Source organism: Corythoichthys intestinalis, chromosome 2, assembly GCF_030265065.1.
Source record: "Corythoichthys intestinalis isolate RoL2023-P3 chromosome 2, ASM3026506v1, whole genome shotgun sequence".
In the NCBI taxonomy this organism is placed as follows: Eukaryota; Metazoa; Chordata; class Actinopteri; order Syngnathiformes; family Syngnathidae; genus Corythoichthys; species Corythoichthys intestinalis.
This window is the reverse complement of record NC_080396.1, coordinates 60,397,688-60,418,692: the sequence shown is the minus strand read 5'-3', so window position 1 is coordinate 60,418,692 and position 21,005 is coordinate 60,397,688. Positions and strand designations below refer to the sequence as shown.

The window sequence follows — 21,005 nt, the reverse complement described above, 5'->3', positions numbered from 1 at the left end:
GCACCCACAGCAGGTTGCTACATATGTGGGGGGTCACCCATACATGCAGATGGCAGATAAATATAGGAATGTGAAATCAAAATGACAGAGCGGAGATGGGAGTATCAGGGAGGAGAAAAATGCTAACAGATTTCTCAAGGCAGTGTGCGGCAACCTCGGCTTGGACTTTGGACTTTTGGCACGTGGTTCCAACAGTTCCTGCCATTTTGGCCTCTGTTTGTTGTAGCACCTTTAGAGCGCACACGCTTCCTGTTTTTAAAAGGACATCACACACTCACCCTTCATGCTAAAACGCTGACGCTTAAACTTTCTTTGGTGTGGTAAAGTCAGAAACAATGCAACTGAAACAGATTTAGGTTTTAGTGCAGAGGGATCTTTTTCACCGTCTCCTTTCAGCCCACCTTCTATTGGATAATTTATGTTAATACAAAAACACAAACGTGTACATACATGATGTTAAAACTATTATCTTTGTTCAATTCTCAGAATGTGGAGAAAATCTGTTTATCTTGTAAGATTGTTTTTTTTTTAAATAAAATATGGGGAATGAGAGCGTGCTTGGAATAGGGCATGCACTTCCAAATAAACACTTGGTGGAGGAATGGCGCGAGATTGTGCGTGTTATATCCATCAGGGGCCAAGCAATATCAACAGAGTAAGTTTGCATAACGACCTAGAAAAGTGTGGCTTATCCATTTTCCACATATTTATATTGGTTTAGAATCATCTGATTCTTGAAAGCACTGCAACTCAGTATTGGTATAGTCATGCGCACTTTGAAGTAATTGAGATACTTTATTACACTTTGATGAAGAAGCGTGCAAATACAACAAAAGCAGTGTGGTCCATCATGTGTTCACCAAGCACTTGAAATGCATGTGCTGTTTTCACGAACCGTTTTCAATATTTATGTTAAGAAAGGTTCACTTTCAGACTGTTTTTCAAATAAAATGCTCATTTTACATGCCAAAACATCTAAATATGGAGCCAATTCAATCTATAACATCATTTTTTTATATAATTATTTTCATCAACACATGCACACTACTACTAAAATGGATGCTCCCATCTCAACACTCGAATAAGCAATGAAAATGTCCATTTCGGAACTTTAGGGAAGCAACATCCATGCTCTTATTTACAAGTACTATAAGTTAGGAGAAGACAATGAGTCTGTTGGTTTCATAGGGAGCATTAACATACAGTGGTACCTCAAAATAAAATCCTTTCAACATCCGACGTAAAATTTGACCCGTCATTTGTCTCGACATATTGCTCGAAATCAATTTATGACAGCGTTGCAATTTCATTGATTTCCCACAAGACGGACGGATGGCAGATTTTCTTGTGAGAGAAATAAACATGGGTCCCAACCAGGTTATTACAGGTGGTCAAAAATGAAAAAGGTGACTCTTACCATTGAAATTAAGAAGGAAACGATAGAAAAATATAACCATGGAGTATGTGTCAGTGAACTGGCTCGACAATAGCGTTGGGCATCGAGCATTGATGGGATCCGGGACTAACACTCTTGATTTTCCTGGAACCGTTCGAATTTTTTTATTTCGATTCCAAGTTTTGATGCCCTGGCCGCCGACCGGAAAAAATAGCTGCCGAACACCAGGAAGAAGAAGGCACATAAATGTTTGTGCATTGCAACTTGATTTCAATCGTAGACATTGTGCGGCGGCGCTCAAAAGTTTGGCTCAACTTCACAAAGAAAAATGACCAATCAACTCAGTGCAATATTTGCAACAAAGATATATCATGCAAAGATGGCTGCACGACCAATATGATTAAACACCTCCAGCTTCGTGGAAAACAAGTGCCCTGACCCTGTCTATTAAAAGAATTGGGATCAAGAATAGTTTAGAACCGGAATCGAAATGTGGAATCGGAATCGTTCAAATTCAAACAATGCCAAAACCTACTTGAGAATACGGCTGGAATATGTCTCCAATCCCAGCGGTCCTCCTCCGACCTTCATTCGCAAGTCTTTGTAAGTTAAAGTGCGTATGACACCAAAAAGCATGTTTGTTTCATATTTCATGCGGTGTTTTATGCTCCTGAATGAAATGGACCGCTTGGATGTGTGTGGAAGCAATCGTTTTATATATTCAATTTTTGAATCCCGCGTCATGAAAATGAGTGACACTCGGCTCCAGTCTCGAATTGAGAAAGCGGGCGCTGTGACGTGTACAGTAGAAGGAGTCCTCTTCACTATCCAGCGGTACTGTTGTATGAGAATGACTAAGGATTAAGCTGATTATGCGGTTCAATTCGTTTATTTTTCGCATCATGCCAGGCAAACGGCTGCAGAAAAAAATTGCTGCACCAGGGAGAGGCGTGTGAGCCTTTTTGGGGTTTCAAAAGGTTCCAATTCACCGGTGGATATTGACCAAAACAAGCCCTACTACTATGAGACCATTGGACTTATGAGGAAGTGAGTAAACATCGTGTTTTGTATTATGTCAGATACTGGGATCGTTTTAATACGTAGGTGGCTTGCATTTTGTGGCTGACATGCCACACATGCCTTGTCGACTCGGCCGACGACCGGCGGCTTGTCGCATATCCCCCCGCCGGGAGAGCACTTTACTTGGTTTATTGCCCTCTTCATGTACACAGTGTTCTGTCAAATTTTCAACCCCATCAGAAATTGCAACTTTGTGTTAAAAATGGCCGCGAATACAGCGATTACAAAGTAAACACTACAAACTTTCTTTAAATAAAGGACTATTTACTTACGTTTCATCATGGATGGGCATGTAGAAAAGATCTCCTAAGACACATTCTGTCTGTCATGTTAGCTGCACAACAACTGCATGCCGCTCTTTGTTTACGTCGTCGCAGTGTGGTAAAGCATTATTTTTCATTATATTCGTGTTGACCATGTGGCAGCTACGCGTTCCTCCGACGTCGGCCGGTTTGTCCTTCGGTATTCTCCAGCTGCTTCCCCGGCGAGCTCTCCTGTCTGTAGTAGCAGCGGAACAAGCTGTAACTTGCTCTCCGCCGGATTGTCTTCGCCGATCGACAACCCTGCGGCAGTGTGATATGATCCGGGCTAGTAATTTTTCGCTTCGAAAAGCAAAAATAAGACTTTGAGATGTCACTTAGTTCGGGTTAGCACGTCGGCTAGCTGTCACGCTTCTTAGTTTGTTAACATTCTCCGAAGCCGGGGGGCAGGAAAATGACAAAAGCCTGACTAACTACGGCGGCATAATATAGCGTTCGGGAGGTGCGACAGTAAAGGTGAAGTTGACCGTTTTGACCATTATGGAGTAATTTTGCCATGTCGTACTGAATAAATGCATTTTTATGACTTCATATTCCATTTAGCACAAGATTGTTATTTGTCGTGACCATACCCTTATTTAATAATTGGGAAAAATACTTCGATAAAAAGAATATCCTTTAAAAATATTGGAGTAGAGAGACTGAAACAATGACATTTTGCGGCTCTCTTCATTGTATTTTCCTCATTATGAATAATTCCCCCTCAATGGGCTGAATAGTAAAACTGATGAGCCCATTCTCCCGCTGACGTCATCCACCTGTTGGGGAGGCTAGAGTCCTATAATGGTAGGCGTGGCTAAACGGCGGATTACGACACTAATTTCTCGTCATCTGCGCGTTGCCAAATTGTTGTACAGTATATAGTCGAATCGTCTCAAAATATGATTCTAATTCACGTAATAATGCTATTTAAGACTTTTTTAATCCTGTCGTACGCACTTTAAGGTGACAATTATTATTGTAACATCGAAAAGGAAGTTGCCAGATTCGTCAGGTTTTTAATCGTTTATATCAGAACTTGAGCAACACAACACGCCTACCCTGCGCCAAAGGCGACACCAACACCAACAGAACATGAAAAAAGAAAGGAAAAACCTCCCATTCTTGTCAGTCACACGGTGCGTTCAGGAACAGCATGCAAAACATAACAGCCACATTATAACCCGATTCATTACATTAATTTATTATTATTATTACCTGTAGTATATCATTATTATTTCGATTTGTATTTTTAATTTATTTGTGTTGCTATGAACGACTTAGCATAGGTTTTAGGGCTGTGGAATGAATTAATTCAATTATAATGTATTCTTATGGGAAAATCCTGCTGAATTCATCAAAAACAACCATTTCGACTTACATACCAGCTCCTGGAACGAATTAAATTCGTATGTAGAGGTACCACTGGCACTGTATATCAATTTTTTTTTTTGAATCCTTCATTTACTCTTTTGTTGGTCTTTGTTTTAGCACTGCAGGGTAATCCCCGAAAATTCCCTACAGTATAATAATATATACATATATACAGTGTGTGTATATATATATATACAGTACTGTGCAAAAGTTTTAGGCAGGACACCTGCCTAAAACTTTGGCACAGTACTGTATATTTTTATTATATTATGTATATACAGGATATACTGTATGTATATATATTTCCCCAAGTGGAAGCTTCCATGATCCTAATAAATTTAATAATTAAAAAAATATATACATATATATATATACAGTGAGGAGAACAAGTATTTGATACACTGCCAGTGGGTTTTCCCATTGTGAGTGTATCAAATACTTGTTCTCCCCACTGTATATTATATATATATATATATATACACACACACACACACATATACATACATACAGTATAAATACTACTACTACTTAATATTCGAAATATACCATTAAACAATTAAACTCCATTTGAAACTCATCTCAAAGCATTGCTCTTAATAGATAAAAGGCTTGCAGATAATTTGATTTGGAAAAAAAAGCTCTGTAAGTGCGCCTTTAGAAAAAACAATTAGCATATATGCTACGTTAATTTGCTCTTCCCTGACATACAAGGGTAATCTTTCAGGTGAGCTGCATCACGTCAACTTACTTCCTTCAAACCAATTACTGCACTATTTTCATATTTAAATGTTTCAATGTCAGCATCTTAGGGTATGTTAGGGTGTTTCAAAAAGAGCACAAAAATTGAGCAAAAAGGGAGTTTTCCAGGAGATTAGAGCTGGGGGTAAATTCCACAGTATAAAAGCGAAGAGGTGAAATTTTGAATAGTGACCTTCAAATATGCAGTGTGCGTATCAGTGCACTTTTCCTTAATTGAGATTTCTAAACAGCGTCCAAAATTTTTAAGGGGAATATATTGTGTTTCCCCATCAATCATTGAGGGATTCCACGAAATGTGAGAGGAAATGAAAGACTCACCCATGGACTGCTAGCTTCAAATCGGGGACGCAGATGTTGTCTTCTCCACAATCCAGCAAAATGTGAGCCTGAAAAACATTTTTAAAAAAACATTTCACATAAAGAAGCCACACTTCTTTTTTGAAGGACTTGGACAATAAATCCCTTGTTGAAAGCAGACATGAGGATGTGTGTAGCATGATGCAACATGTGCGATGACTGATGACATTCTGAAACACACCTGGATCACAGTTCCTCTCTTTTATTTATAGGATTACAGACGGATGATCCAAAACACTACAGCGACTCAATGGGACGACCTAGGGAGCTAATGATAGGAGCAGACGCACACACACGCTCCACAGCCGGCTGTGCCGGCACGCATATGTTTTGTGTTTGTGACGTAACAGGAGGAAACGATGAGTCCGTCCCCGGGGAAGGTTACACTCTTGCGGCACCAAACATGTGGCTGCGAGCTCACCGATGTTGCCACTGTCCCACATCACAGTGCTCTGTGGCCGGCCAAACTTTCCCCACACGCGACACCACCCCCTTAAAACCACAGTGGCAGGGTTGTTAAGCTGTAGAATTTAAGACAGGCAAACACAGTATTATTCTAGCAATGGCATTACATTGCCGACTTCCACTGCGCATGTGTATCGCCTGGATGAAATTGTACTGTTGAACCCAACTCCTGTAGGTGGCAGGAGAAAATGTTTAGAACTGTTGCGAAGGTACAAAATTTTAAAAGAAAAAACTTTCAGGGATCCCAACCACCGGGCTGGGGACCAGTACTGGCAGTGGCGCATTTGCTACAGGGCCGTAGAGAAATAATAAATAATTTGTTATCGACTGCAGTCTGGCCTTTTGCCTCTTGAGTAATTTGAGTAGAGATTTGGGTACGTGGCTTTCTAGTGGTTGGGTGCCATTACTGGGGTGTTTGCACACCTATAGCAACTAGAGGCGTGCGAAATTTCCAATTCTTAGATTATTCGCGATTCGGCCGTGGAAGATTCGAGAACGATTCACAAATATCCAAACTCCGATTATTGAATTATACCAGGTAAAGCGGAAGTAAAACACAGTCAGCGCGGTCTTTGGGACGCAATGAGGAACGGACCGAGAGTAAATATCATGTTCAACTCATGCCGCTAGATAAAAAAACAATCATACCTGACTGCGGCTGACAGCCGCTAAAAACAACGCCCATTTGCTAGCTGCTGCAAACATACGGCTACAGCAGATATCATATATATGTAGAACTAGATGCAAAATTACAGATGACGTCAGTGTTAGAACATGTATTATTGAACAGAGATGGAAATGACAGACTTTCCGGCGTAAGTAAACAGCCGCCATCTTAAAGCAGTAGACCTCTCTAGAAGGCTCTGTTGTAGCGAACCTAATTAACTTTTTATCTAAAATACTCCTAAATCGGCAGAATCTTGTCTTGAATCTATCTTTAAATGATGAAATAGTTTTAAAACTTTGACAAAAGTAGACAGAAGGGAAATTATGGAATAACGGGAACAATTTTAACAACTGTAACAGTTGATTCACAACATTAAATTAATTGAATGTAGTTTAAAGCTGCTGATACAGAATGGGGACTAGAGTTTTTTATTTACTGTTATTTATGTATATTTGTTTACTGTTATATGTTAACTTGATACTGAAATAGTAGTTTGGTTTAGCCTGAGAGGATTTTTTAACAATTTTGGAACTAATGTACAAAACATTAAAAAAAAAAAAAAAAAAAAAGGAGGGGGGTGCATCAATAATCGTTTTATAATCGAATCGGAGCCTCTGAATCATAATCGTAATCGAATCGTTAGGTGCCCAAAGATTCCCAGCTCTAATAGCAACCCAGTGTCAGTCAATGCAAACATTAGCTGCTGTTGACTGTGTGCTGCGGACAGCTTTTTTTACGGCGAAAAGGCCACCTGCTGAGCCAGAAGAGGAGCCTACAACCAAGTCCATTCTGTATAATAAGTGGCTAAAAGCTAGCCCACAAAAGCGAATGCATTGAGAGTATCATACCTCATGGCAAACCATATTGCTGACGCCAAGAAACCTTTCACTATTGGAGAAGAAGTCATTATGCCAGCGACCAAGGACATTTGCCGTCAAGTTTTAGGAGAGACCACTGTTAAAATACACTGTAGGTTCATTCAGCATATGGGGAGTTGCATTTTTCATGCACTTAATGTTCGTTTTTAGCCCCGTCATGTTCTTTTATATTTATTGTAATTTTCTGCCACACATTGCCGGTCCGCGAAAAGAAGGCCCAAATCACACAGGTCCGTGGTGCAAAAAAGGTTGGGGACCACTGCGTTATGTCATACAGTACCTCAACACAGAATACAGCCAAGACACCAACGCACAATTAACAACCAGGAAGCAATATTGTCCTGTGAGTCTTCATAGAAATGACAAGGAGAAGAGTTGACAAACCCAGCAAACCAGAAGTTACCCTTCGCTAAGTCCTTCCTCCTCACACCCATGTACTAGCCCTGGCTAACTTTCTTCGCCATCAACATGCATTTCTCAGCGATTTCAGTAAAGGATTTTCCAAAAGAAGTCATGTCAAATTTTGGGAGTAACTGTTCGGAAATATTAACAAGAACTAAACAGAAAGGACTGCACTATGCAATATTTATTCATTCAATTTCCCTACTGCTTATGTTTGTGAGTGTGGCGGTGGTGCACGAGTATATGAGGGTACACCCTGAACTGGTTGCCAGCACACACAAAAAAATTAACCTACCATGCATGTGTTTGAAGGTGTTGGGGGAAGCAGGAATAACCAGAGAAAAGTCAGAAAGGCAAAGAGAGTATATGCAAACCGCACACAGATTTTCTTAGTTTTAATGATTTTAGCTGCGCGTGAAGTCTTCCTCCCCATACAGTTAATCCATATTTGACTTGTCTCAAATTGCGTTTTGGGGAAGGCGAAATATACATCACCAAAATGTACTGGATATCTTTATTAAGACTTGCAAGACAAGTTTGCCAGGCACTGTTCTCTCTAAGTTACCGTTGCTAACGTATTATGCGATATTGCCCTATCATTTCAGCTTTTCTATATTTTGGAATACAGCATATGGATTGGAAAGCCCTAGTCTAAGGAGATTGGCGCTTCTAAAACAAGAAAGGAACGGAAAGTGCTGCTGCTCTATCAACGTTGTACATGCGGCGACCTTAATTGCATCAGGCTGCGACTGTCAGTGTCATGATGCTGGTGATGACGAGGATAATAAATAGAAGGAGGAGATTAGAGAGAGCAATGTGCCTGCCTCCACCCCCCTCTGTTATTACACCAACACCAGGCTCTAATTATGGACACCAGGGAATCCGCCATGTTAACTACGCACATATTTTTTTGGACCTGTGTGGGTCACACATGAAATGCTAGGAGCTTCACAACAACTGACAAACACTTAAAGTGATTGCGAACGTATTCAGACAAAGTAAAACTGTCAACAGAATTGATGAAGACTCCACTATTTTTGGCAGGTATTGAGCTATCAAATAATGTTGGGAACCAAAAAATGAAAACAAGTTCCAAATAAAACGATGACGAGCTGTGGACTAACAATGATCCGGAGCGGATACATGTTGGATTTACAGTGTAGTCGTCAGCTCTAACAATATGGAATTCGACCAAACGTCTAGTGTAATAGATCATTGAACATTTTAGAGGCAAATTTAACTAAATCTGAACGAATGAAAGCTCCTCCAGTGTCGTGTAACGGATTCTGCTTCAGTGCAAATAAAATAATGTGTCATCTGAAAGGTGCAATCAAATGAGAGTGCTCCATTAATCAAAGTCATGAAAGACAATGAGGTCCTTGTTGCATACTTTCAAGCTCCAAAGAAGAACAACAGCTGAGCTTCATGCAAATGATGCCAAAATGACGCCCATTAATAGATTCAGCATGAGGCCATAAATCCTGCCAGGAACATTCGGAATATGTTAAGAAAAAGAGCGAGGGTGGTTTTTTGAGACACATCTAGGCCTGATGAAAAGTTGCTGCCACACAATCTCACAGACTGATGGAAGTCAGTCGGGGCTGCATTATCACAATAAGCTCTGGCTGTGTGAATGAAATGAAATATCTTGAACTCCACTAACATTCCTGATTGACACATGAGTACGGTGCATTTCAGGATTATCCAAAAGGGGAGCTTTGCCAGATTTAAGTTTGATATTTTAGCTCAAGGTCTTGGTTCTTGGCAGCGCACCACATCTGTGAGAGGCCCGCAAGCTTTGATATTTTCAAGCCAGCAGTGCTGATCCAGCCAAGGAGAAGCTACAAAAGAGTGAGAAACACACAAACCACCATTAACTAGACGGGGATGCTCGCCGAGGTCCCATATGGTGCTCCCATGGAACTCTGAGGCAGAGCACATTGAACCTGGGTTTTAAACCAGGTCTGTTGGGCTGCATAACATGCACAATAAGGTGTCTATGACATGCCATTATTGGTGGTGTTGTCACACACATGGCTGAATTCAAACAGCTTATCAATTCCTAACACTGGACTACAAAATTTTGGAAAATATCTTCTCCAGAAATTAAAAAAAAAAAAAAAAAAAAAAAAAAAGGCTAAATCGTACTTGCTGTCGTGACATATATTGGAAAATAAAAGACTGGTGCTGGTGGCTAAAGTATTCAAGAAATTTAATGTTAAATTTTGATTACAAAGATACATTTGTATGATTATATCATATCAGTTTAACTAGTTGCTACATTTGACGAGATGGATATATCAATGTGTGCCACCACTGATGATATGTGTCTGCATTAAAGCATTTTGTCCCCTTCCAAAACACCAGGATTCATGCAATACATTGAAATGAGCATATTATGTCAAAGTTCTTGCCTACATGATTATATTTTGAAATACTAGACAATGTTTTTAGGTGGATATGTTTATCCAGAAATCATCATTTTCATTTCAAATTATACCCATTTTTACCTAAAGTGCTTGGATTTTAACATTTCGGACAGACACTGTATCTCAAAAACAGTAGCCAATTGATACTTTTGACCTCTTTTTTTATTTTAGTAGCCCAAATTTAGTAAAGTCTCACTACTTTTATCCAGGAACCATTTTGCTAATAGACCAGTGTAATCAGTCACCCAATGAGCATACCAACTTCCCCCATTCTTCAGCAGGATAGGCGGTGCAGGGGGAAAAAATGAATGGATAATAGGATGACTACTGCTGCACAGAGTTCCTTGATTTGTGTCTGTAATTGCAATGGTTTGCTGCCAGAATAACTCTTAACGCAGAGTTTCCAACGACTTTTGTGTACAACATAAGCCAGTGTTCGGTTGAACATGTGAAATGTGAAATAACAATGGAGTTTAATTGAATCTCAAGTACCTTCTGCTCAATTATGTTGGGGGATTGATGGTTCAGAATGGGTCGCAGGCCATGCAAGTCTGCAGCAGCATTGTTATCCAAGCTAAAGTTCAATGCCACCAAGATGGGGGAGAGTTTATCCCTGAAGTCTTTCTCATCCTGTAGACAAAAATATTTACAGATGAATAAAACAGACTGGACACATACTGTAGGAGAATTATATTTTTAAACATGGTGGTAGTGAAATAGAACATACTCTTAGGTAGATTTTGGTGTGGTTGCACACACGTTCACTACGGTGGACCCTTATGTTCCTTTGCAGTAAAGGCTGCTGGGAGTCCAGGAAGAGAGCTCTTTTCACTGCTCCTTTTTGCTTGAACTTCTGGCTGTCAAGCTGTACCTCCACCTGGAAATCTGCAAACGCACAATTATGTATTCAAAGCAGGATGGAGTCACATAATTGGCAAAGGTACTGAATGTTATTATGACTGATGATTTAAGCAAATTGTGATTTATTTCACCCAATAAATGCTTAGATATATGTTGGGGCAGGACAAAAACAATGAAATTAGACTTGCTTAGATTTCGAGTCTTTGTGCTTGGTAGATATTTTCCATATGACATATACTGTATGTGAGAGGTTAATAGAGCATTAAATATGATGTGAATAGAGTACATTGGGGACACGTTAAATGATGCTGCTAAACAATGTTTAAGATAACAGAATCAGGATTTTACTAGTAAATAGCTATAAATAACAACAACAAAAAACACAATATAATGTCTGGGTGTTAAGACCCACATAATATATACTGTATTTACCCTTAGAGAGGATAAGGGAGTCATTAAATCAAATCACTAGACAGTACAAAATCCAGATAGCATGAGCCAAAACTTTCTATGGCAGCTACAGGTTTGAAAACATTCACAATGGTGACTTTTTGACAGTGTGGATGTGGAATGTTGTCTCACCAAGGACTTCTGGTAGGTGCTTCCCGTCAGCGGATATGCAGAAACTCAAGTTGACACTGTGTGGGACAGATGTTTAATTGTAAATAAAAAGCTCACAATACACACCCTTTCCATTAAGTCCATTCCGTACATGTTTCTCATTTCTGTGTAATGTAACAAATATAATGACTAACATGCTAGGAATGTTTGGAGGCCAGCTTAAACCCGACAGGCTGATAAATTGATGTTTCTGGCGTGACCCTTTAGCATGTGGAAAGGAGTAGCAAAGTTAAGTAGGGTGAAATTGGGCGAGCACTCAAGTTTCAGTGCTGACTGCCCAGCGGTTGCCCATGGAAGTCATCTCCCGTGACATCAACTGGATAACACTTTGCTGACATCCTGACAGGCCACCCCTGTGTAATCCTTTAAGAGACTACAGAGACCAGGAAAAGGTCCAGTGATGTAGCTTCGTTCATATGCTGTATTTACTAACATTAAGTGATCACTTGTAGATTTGTAAACATTCCCCACTACGGTATGTACTTTTAACTTGTGCTGCTGTGTTTAGTCATTTAATTTTATATTATGAATTTGTAACAGCCTTGCAACACGATGAGACACTAGAGCCATGGGATTTGAACAACCAATAAGCAAGAAACGTCATGTATTGGAGTTTATAGTGTTTTTTTCTGAGTCATCCAATTTTATGTTTACCTGTTTTTTATATTTTTATTATTTCAATAACATACTGTCTATTCATTTAACCCCTTCAGTCCCGAATTTTTTCTGCTGGGCAAAAAAAAAAAAAAAAAATCGATGATTTTTACTTCACTCAAACACCAGAACAGGTTAGGTGTTTAAGAGTTTTTGGTCAGGGATATTTCATGCTTTCTTTGGTTACCGGTATTTTTAATGTTAATGTGTTTTTGATAAGAAATGAGCACTTACATTTGCGTTTTTGAAGTTGCGTTTTGTCTCAGCCGTTTTCAAAGAGCCAAAAATAGCTAAAGGGAGTGTGCTAAAACTCATGATTTGATTTCAATGGGTAAAGTTTCGTCCGATCATTTCCCAGAAGTGGAAATAGCAACTAAATTCAATGTCTTTATTGGTATAGAGAGGCGAACGAGCCATGGCCTTCAGCAGCATGCTCAGGTCTGAAGGGGTGAAATTGCACAAAACAAAAGTTTATTGTTATGGTATCACTATACCTTAGTGACTGTTTCATTTAGCATGCATCAAAATTAAATGTAACCTAATAAAAAAACAATCTTTGCTTCACATAAGCAAGGGCCTCTTTTTAATGAGAAGAGTTCATTATACTGTATGAGGTTTTTCTTCATCCATCCATCCATCCATCCATCCATCATCTACCGCTTAGTCCAGGGTCGGGTCGCGGTGGCAGCAGCTTTAGCAGTGAACCTCAGACTTCCCTCTCCCCAGCCACTTCAACCAGCTCCTCTGGCAGGATCCCAAGGCGTTCCCAGGCCAGCCGAGAGACATAGTCTCCCCAGCATGTCCTGGGTCATCCCTGGGGCCTCCCACTGGTGGAACATGCCCGGAACAACTCTCCAGGGAGGCGTCCAGGAGGCATCTGAACCAGATGCCCAAGCCACCTCAACTGGCTCCTTTCAATGGGGAGGAGAAGCAGCTCGACACAGAGTCCCTCCCAGATGACAGTGCTTCTCACCCTATCTCTAAGGGAAAGACTGGGCAGTGGGCAACCTGAGGGGGAAACTCATTTCGGCCGCTTGTATCCGGGATCTTGTTCTTTCGGTCACAAACCACAGCTCGTGACCATAGGTAAGGGTAGGAACGTAGATCGACTGGTAAATCGAGAGCTTCCCTTTTCGGTTCAGCTCCTTCTTTACCACTACGGACCCGTGAAAAATCCGCATAACTGCAGATGCTGCACCGATCCACCTGTCAATCTCCCGCTCCCTCCTACCCTCACTCATGAACAAGACCCCAAGATACTTGAACTCCTCCACTTGGGGCAGGATCTCATCCCCGACCCGGAGACGGCACACCACCCTTTTCCGACTAAGGGCCATGGTCTTGGATTTGGAGGTGCTGATCTTCATCCCAACTGCTTCACATTCGGCTGCGAACCATTCAAGTAACTTCTTTGAATATTTAACTTATTGTACATTCCCAAAATCTCCATCATCAAACAAGGAATATTTACTGCTGGGCTACTTGGTTGCTATGAATAAGCCACGCTAGCAATATATTTCTACGGTATAATGTCAGATATGGGAGGTAGGAGTGAAGTCAGAGTACTTTCAATCCTTGCTACCAGTTTTTTAAAAAATGCTAATTGAACCTATAAATAGGGTCTATCCTGCATGCTTTATATCATTCATTCATTCATACATCTTCTGAAACGCTTACCCTCACAAGGGTTGGGGGTGTGCTGCAGCCTATCCCAGCTAACAACAGACAGGAGGGCAAGGTACACCCTTAACTGGTTGCCTACCGTACATGTTTTTGAGATGTGGGAGGAAGCCAGAGTACCCAGAAAGAACCCACGCAGGCACGAGGAGAACATGCAAACTCCACACAGGAAAGCCCAAACCGGGATTGAACTAACAATATCATTACTGTAAATGACGTGTTCACCACTCTTCCACCGTCCTTTATATGAATTATCACTAAATAATCTGTATTGTTGACAAAATATTGAAATAAGCTTATATGCGAGTAAAGTTCTAAGTTCTTCGGCTCGCTCCATAAAGAACAGAAATGGTCAAAGTAAAAGAGCCTTTACTGAGGAGCACTAATATCTTTATACACTCTCCTGTATGGGAATTGCTCATGCCCAACTGTGCTTCTACATGTCCTGATGTTTCCCAGCTGTGTTCCACTACCAGACAATATCGCATTCAAAGAAACAGCAGGGAAAGGGGACGAAAAAAACTTGATGCCCCTCCCCTCTCACTCTTATTGCCATTATCCCCTCCGAAAACTCCCCATCACCACAGCAACGAGGCAGTATAATCAAGACACATGTGTATACAAGACTTTCCTTCATAGAGTGGGGGTAGAGGGGCGCACACATAAGCACATTGTCAACCATGTTGAAAATTGAGTGACCGCCGTCTGTTTCCTCTCCTCTGGAAGGGAATAGTGCGCACATTTAGAGGAGGGCACAATGGCTAACAACACTGCTATTCAAAATATGGCTTGGATGCACAATATAATTCATTGTATCACATGAGAGCAGCATTCAGCTCATGCTGATGACATGCATATTCCCTATCGGACAGGAAATAAGTGTTTACTTAAATAGACAGCAGTAACTCATAAAAAGTAATGGTTACTCACCAGGAAACAGAAATGCTCGTGTTTCCGTTAGGTATCATGCAGTTCTTCTCTTCAGGATTGATCATGGTGGGATAAACTGTTAGGGAGGCGCTAGTGTTGACGATAGGCCGAGATCTGTGGGAGACCACCACCAAATTGGGTCAGCACACGGATGTGGGCAATGCATCTTAATTTGACACGATTAGGTGCAAAATTACAGAAAGCATCAATATTATACAAAAGTGCAGTATGACATTCATAACATTTTTAAATGACTTTTTAATTCTTAACACATGATAAAATATTGATTTGATCATATTCATTTGTTACTGAAATTTCAACAATGCACAACATAACATAAGATTAAACATAAATGTTTGACTTGACCCAAAATAGAGTAAAACACATGTTCAAAATGCTAATAATAGTCTGCTATTTGCTGCTGCTGTGACTATTGCGCCCTTTGGACTTTATTTTTTTCCTATTTTAATTATATTTTGCTGATCTATCGTTTTCGTTTGTGTTTCCGGGTGGTAATTGATTTTGAAACTGTTTTCTTGGCGTGCCCATTGAACACACCCTTTATTTATAATTGCAGTCAAGTCACCTAGAGAACAGAGAAATGAGAGCAAAATAAAAGTTTCTAAGGTTGCAAAGACAACCTGTCAGCCCTGTTTTTAGCTGCTCAATAGGGGGAAGAAGAGAGAAGATTTTAAGATGGGAAGAGAATATTGTGGCTGCTATTCCACTGTAAGTGCAAATGGCTGCACCAAGCCAACAGATCCTCATTCATCAATTTCTTCAGTTTTCGGTAGTTATTTCTGTGAAAAAAGCGTTTCAGACTGAAACCATATTTTTAGTCACTTTTCAGCCGAAGATTTTTGGCCACTGATTTTCGGAACATTATTCGTAACAACAATATCATTCAATTTAAGTTTGGGATCGTTTTGCCTTTGAACATTGACCTTGGAACACCTGATTCTAATTAGAAAAATAATTGTGTCTTTTTTTTCTTTCAAAATAAACTGCAAATGTTTCTATTTTTCGCTGGTTCACAATTTGGCCACATTGTGGTCAAGGACAGATCATGTTCAGTTTCATAAGGACTGGGAAACATTGGATATAAAAGTGCCTATGACAGCAAGAAGCATGTTTATTTCGTATTTTACGCGGAAATTTATGCTGTTGAATGAAATTGACCACTTGGATGTATGTGGAAGCGATCGATTTATTTATTCAATTTTTTGTATCCGGCGCCATGAAAATGAGTGACTTTCTGGACTGAGGAAGAATGAGAATGTGACGTCAGCCGGGTCACCATCTCACAATACAGCCATTGCTATATAGCATGCAGCTGGACTGTGGATTCAGCTGGTTTTGTGGAATAATTTGTTTATTTTTCACATTACACCAGCACAATGTGCTGCAGGCCTTTTTTGCTACACTGGGGAGAGGCGTGCGAGCCTTTTTGGGTTTCAAAAAGTTCCCGTTCACCTCGGAGAATGGCCAAAACAAGTCCGACAACTGTGGGGCCATTAGACCGACGAAGAAGTGAGTAAACTACGTGTTTTGTATTATGTCAAATACTGGGCTCATGGCACACGTTTTAATAAGGAGGTGGCTTGCATTTTGTGGGTGAGAATGCTCCTTGTCCACCGAGAAGGCCACTCGGGCCAATGACCGGCGGCTTGCCACACACCATGGTCACTTCCACCCCCTCGGTCCTCTTCGTATGGTCGCCTGTTAGGGCCTCTGCCCCTCCCTCCTGAGAGCTGGGCCACCTCCGGCAGGTGTGCATGATTCATCTAATTCACAGGTCAGATGGGTGGAACAGCCACAGGTGCAGGCAATCATTATCAGCCACCTTTATAAGCCAGTGGACGCCTCACCTCGTCGCCAGATCAACTTGTCCGTTTCCAGCGTCAGTTGCTTCTCGTAATCATTTAAATACTTTTCTCTGTGTTTCTCGGCTCATGATTTTTTGCTCTCGTCCCAGGACCTGTCTCTGCGCGCCCCATGTCGGAACCTCAAGCCTGATTTTCTTCCCGATTCTTGTCAGCACCCTGCCTGCCTATTTTCTCTTGGATCTGGCAACAAATAAAAAATTTTTTGATCACAGTCACTCTGCCTTTGTCTGCTCTGGGATCCCCTCCCGTCGTGCAAACCTAACAGCTGCCAATAGACCACTATCCTCAGCTTGGCCACAAGCAGCCCCCCCCCCTCCGACGTCGGTCGGTTTGTCCACCGAGAATGGGCTATTTTCGGCGTCCATTTCCAGCGACGAGTACTGCCAGCCCGCTGTGGCCGCAGCAGAACGATGAACCGAAACTTGCTCACTGCCGGGGGTTGGCCGATCGGTGAAGACAATCAACCCCGCCACCGTGTGTGACATGAGCCGGGGTAGTTTTGTGTGATTTTTCGTTTTCGAAAGGTGAGAATATGACTTGGAAAAGCTCCTCGGTTTGGGTTAGTGTATTGGCTAGCTGTCACGCCTCTTGTTTTGTTTACACTCTTTCCTCAGTCTCCGAAGCCGGGGCAGGGAAATGACAAAAGACGGACTAACTCCAATAGCATAAAATACCATTCAGGAGTGGAAGAAGTCAGCAGTTTTGACCATTATGCAGTAATTTTGCCTTGTCGTACTGAATAAATGCATTTTTAATATTTCATATTCCATTTAGCAGAAGACTGTTATTTGTCATGACCATACCATTTATTTAGCAATTGGGGAAAATACTTAGATAAAAAGAATATCCTGTATAAATATTGGAGTAGAGAGATTGAAACAATAATGACATTTTGCTTCTCTGTTGTATTTTTCTCATTCTGAATCTTCCCCCTCAATGGGCTAAATTCTAAATCAGATTAAATCGTGACCCTGCCGACGTCATCATCCAGCTGGCGATGCTAGAGCGCTATAATGACTGGCGGGGCTAAACGGCAGATTAAAAAACTAATTTCTCATCATCTGCACTTTGCCAAATTGTTGAACATAATCAAATCATCTCAAAATATGATTCTAATTCAAATAATAATGCTATTTAAGATTTTTTTATGCTGTCACAGGCACTTTAAAAACACACAGATTAAATACGATGACAAAAATACAAGCTTATTTCAGAACTTTTTAGCCCCTGTAGGAGGAGTTAATAGAACACACCTGTAGAGAATGGCCTTGTCCACGCCAAAGGCACCAACAATAAGATCTGAGGAGATGATAAAATGATTTCAAACCATTTTAAAGCCGAATAACTACACAGGAGTGTATATATTTTAAAACTAACCTGGATAACCATTCCTATCCAGGTCCTTAGCCCCTCTGAGTGCGAAGCCAAAACTGGAAGGGATGGACCCAGAAGCCCACTGGCCTGCAATCACCTGAGATGGCTTATCTCGGAGACCCTGGGGGAAGCCATTGTAGATGTAGACTAAGCCCTGTTGCTCCTCCCCACCAAATGGACAGCTGACAGCAACATCTGCCAAAGGTGAGATTGTTTTCTTTTATCAGTTTTGAAAGAAATCAATTTCGAAAACAAGTAAAGCAGTAGTTTTATAAAGGAGTGCTGTGACTTCAGCAGTGTGCAATCTTTCAATACCACCAATAATGTAATTAAATGAAATCACTTTAAGACTACGCTGTTCATGAATGCATGGAATTGTGTTTGCCAATGCACCATTGAATCCGTCCTGGTTCAGATCACCCAGCGGTGCGACGGTGCTGCCAAATCTGCCAAAAACTTGAGTGCCTGTCAGATGAAGCGGGCTCAGCTCCAGGCTCAAGGGGGCACGCTGCAGATATAAGTAGACCCGGCCCATTTCTTCCAGGCGGGCATCAGAGCCTCGCGTCATGAACATGGGAGCGCCCACCAGCAGGTCCACCATTCTACAGACAAAAGAGGACATAATCAAATCATTAAGGTGGAGACACATTGACGCCGGAGGTGTAATGACTGATTCATTACCAGTGGGAGAACTCACCCGTCGCTGTTGACATCAGTGGTGGCCACTGCATAGCCAAAATATGATCCCATCTAAAGAAAAAGTGCAATTATTTTGTTTACATGCCGTAAAAATCAGGCTTAATATTTTGTAGATGCTCCACAAGTTGTTGTCATTCATTCAAACAAAGGAGTCATCAGTATTACAACAGTGAAAGAAAATACATTTATTTTTCCCGCTACACATTTTAGTCAACAACTGAGCTTCACTGAAAACTGGCTTTTTAGCATTAATTTGACTTTCAGAGTTGATATTCATATTCCATCTTTATTCCAACAATACATTTATTATTACTATTCATAACATCTCATCCCTTGGCTGTTTACTGTATTTTTGTCACTGCTGCTGCAAAAAAAAAAAAAAAAAAAAAAAACTATTACTTTTTCGATTGACAAGTGAGCGCTGGGTCTCTTTGAAGTAGCAAAAGTAAAATGGGCAGGATGACCGTTAACTGGTATGGTAAAATGAAAATTAATATTAATTTATACATACAGTACACACTTTATATCAAAAAACAGTGTTGCAACTACTACCATCAAAAGCCTCTATCATGCCCCTCTAAACTGAAAAACACAATCGGATGGCAATGGCGCAAATATTTTCACCATCACTGGTTCCATAAATCATGAGCGTCCAGCATGAGCCAATGAATGAACTGAAAATGTACCCAAGAATGATAGAGGTTTGACCTTACCTGCTCGCCTGTGAAGTTAATCATTGTCTTCAAGTCTGTTCCATTCAAAAGAGACACCTGCAAAACAGAAGGCAAAGAGCCTCCCTTTACATTGCGTTACACACTAAAAGCGTGATCTCCACTTTTTATATTTTACAGCAGTCTTAAATTCCAGACAGTCTTTGAGCACCAAACTAGAAAGCCAAAATCAAGTGCTTTCTTACCAAACCATAAAGCATGACTCCTTTTGGAATGCCAGCCACGAAATCTGGAGGAAATAAAGTAACGATTTACGTCTCGCAGAACACCAGTTCAATTGACAGCGTATCCAAGTCCAAAATCATATACGGCTGGCTTTGCTTTATGTTCTCTCTAGTCTACTGCAATTGTTTAGGTTGTCAACTACTGGCCTTGCAGTCAAAATTGAGTTGAGTTTACCTTCTACTTGATCTCCACTGAACTCTCCAACAGCCACAGAGTAACCTTGTAGGAAACAAAAATAAAACTTATCTTTCATGAAAAACGAATAAAGAAGTGTGCACATTTAGTTTACCTTGGTAACTGTCATCATGTTTAGCCTGGACCTGTTTTGTCTGGATCTGACCATCCACACTCTGCATAAAATAGCTTGGGTAATAGGCCTTGATAATGTCCTCTTTATCTGCAGAGATCACCTGACCTGAGGTATAACCAAAGATGATAATCAGTTTTTTTTGTTTGTTTGTTTTACAAAGATATTCAGCATCGTGTTGGATGGTTGGATAGGTCGTACCCTGCCAGAAGTAGCTGCCGGGCCCGCCCAACACCACTCGACCATCCTGAAAGATTAAAAACCTGGACATGATGACGGTAACAGAGAAAGTTGACAATCGCTGTTTCTATATAGGGTGGTTACCGTTGTGAAATCGGCACTGAATCCTCCTTGACAGTAGCCTTGTCCTGCCTCGTCGCTGATTTCTACACATTAAAAACATCACAAAATGAGAAAACAAGTTTCAACAAAAATGCAACACCTGTGCATTTACTCCTATTTAACGTTACGTGATCTGTATAAATTAATAGCACTTACATTTTACATTATTTATGCCATTATGTAAATTTGTTTACAATATTGTATTTCAAGAAAAATATAATAGTGTTGAGATACAGATCTTAGCCCCGCCCAGGTTGGTTTGGGGACATTTCGGGGACATGTCCTGGTCATTTGGGGACATTTGGGGGGGGGGGGGTCGTGTCCTGGTCATATAAGGTCATTTTGGGACATTAGGGGGCGTATCCTGGTCATATAAGGTCATTTAGGGACACTTGGGGGCATATCCTGGTCATATCATGTCATTTGGGGACATTTAGGGGGGTGTCCTGGTCATAACAGGTCATTTTGGGACATTTGGGTGCCATGTCCTGGTCATATCAGGTCATTTGGGGACACTTGGGGGGTGTGTCCTGGTCATATCAGGTCATTTGGTGACATTTGGGGGGCGTGTTCTGGTCATATAAGGTCA

The 21,005-nt window shown here is 40.9% G+C and overlaps 1 protein-coding gene across 1 annotated transcript in view; it reads right to left on the bottom strand.

The window, feature by feature from the left end:
• The window catches only part of itga5 (integrin, alpha 5 (fibronectin receptor, alpha polypeptide)), an 82,041-nt gene that overhangs the window by 23,721 nt on the left and 37,315 nt on the right, over positions 1-21,005 (bottom strand). The window contains exons 5-19 of the mRNA XM_057830379.1: positions 20,399-20,460; positions 20,276-20,321; positions 20,057-20,182; positions 19,942-19,986; positions 19,728-19,771; positions 19,525-19,581; positions 18,810-18,862; positions 18,506-18,714; positions 18,116-18,307; positions 17,992-18,037; positions 14,853-14,966; positions 11,550-11,605; positions 10,834-10,991; positions 10,599-10,736; positions 5,227-5,294 (exon numbers count right to left, since the gene is read on the bottom strand). Coding sequence (XP_057686362.1) covers positions 5,227-5,294; positions 10,599-10,736; positions 10,834-10,991; positions 11,550-11,605; positions 14,853-14,966; positions 17,992-18,037; positions 18,116-18,307; positions 18,506-18,714; positions 18,810-18,862; positions 19,525-19,581; positions 19,728-19,771; positions 19,942-19,986; positions 20,057-20,182; positions 20,276-20,321; positions 20,399-20,460 — 1,414 coding nt within the window. The remainder of the gene's footprint in view (positions 1-5,226; positions 5,295-10,598; positions 10,737-10,833; positions 10,992-11,549; positions 11,606-14,852; positions 14,967-17,991; positions 18,038-18,115; positions 18,308-18,505; positions 18,715-18,809; positions 18,863-19,524; positions 19,582-19,727; positions 19,772-19,941; positions 19,987-20,056; positions 20,183-20,275; positions 20,322-20,398; positions 20,461-21,005) is intronic.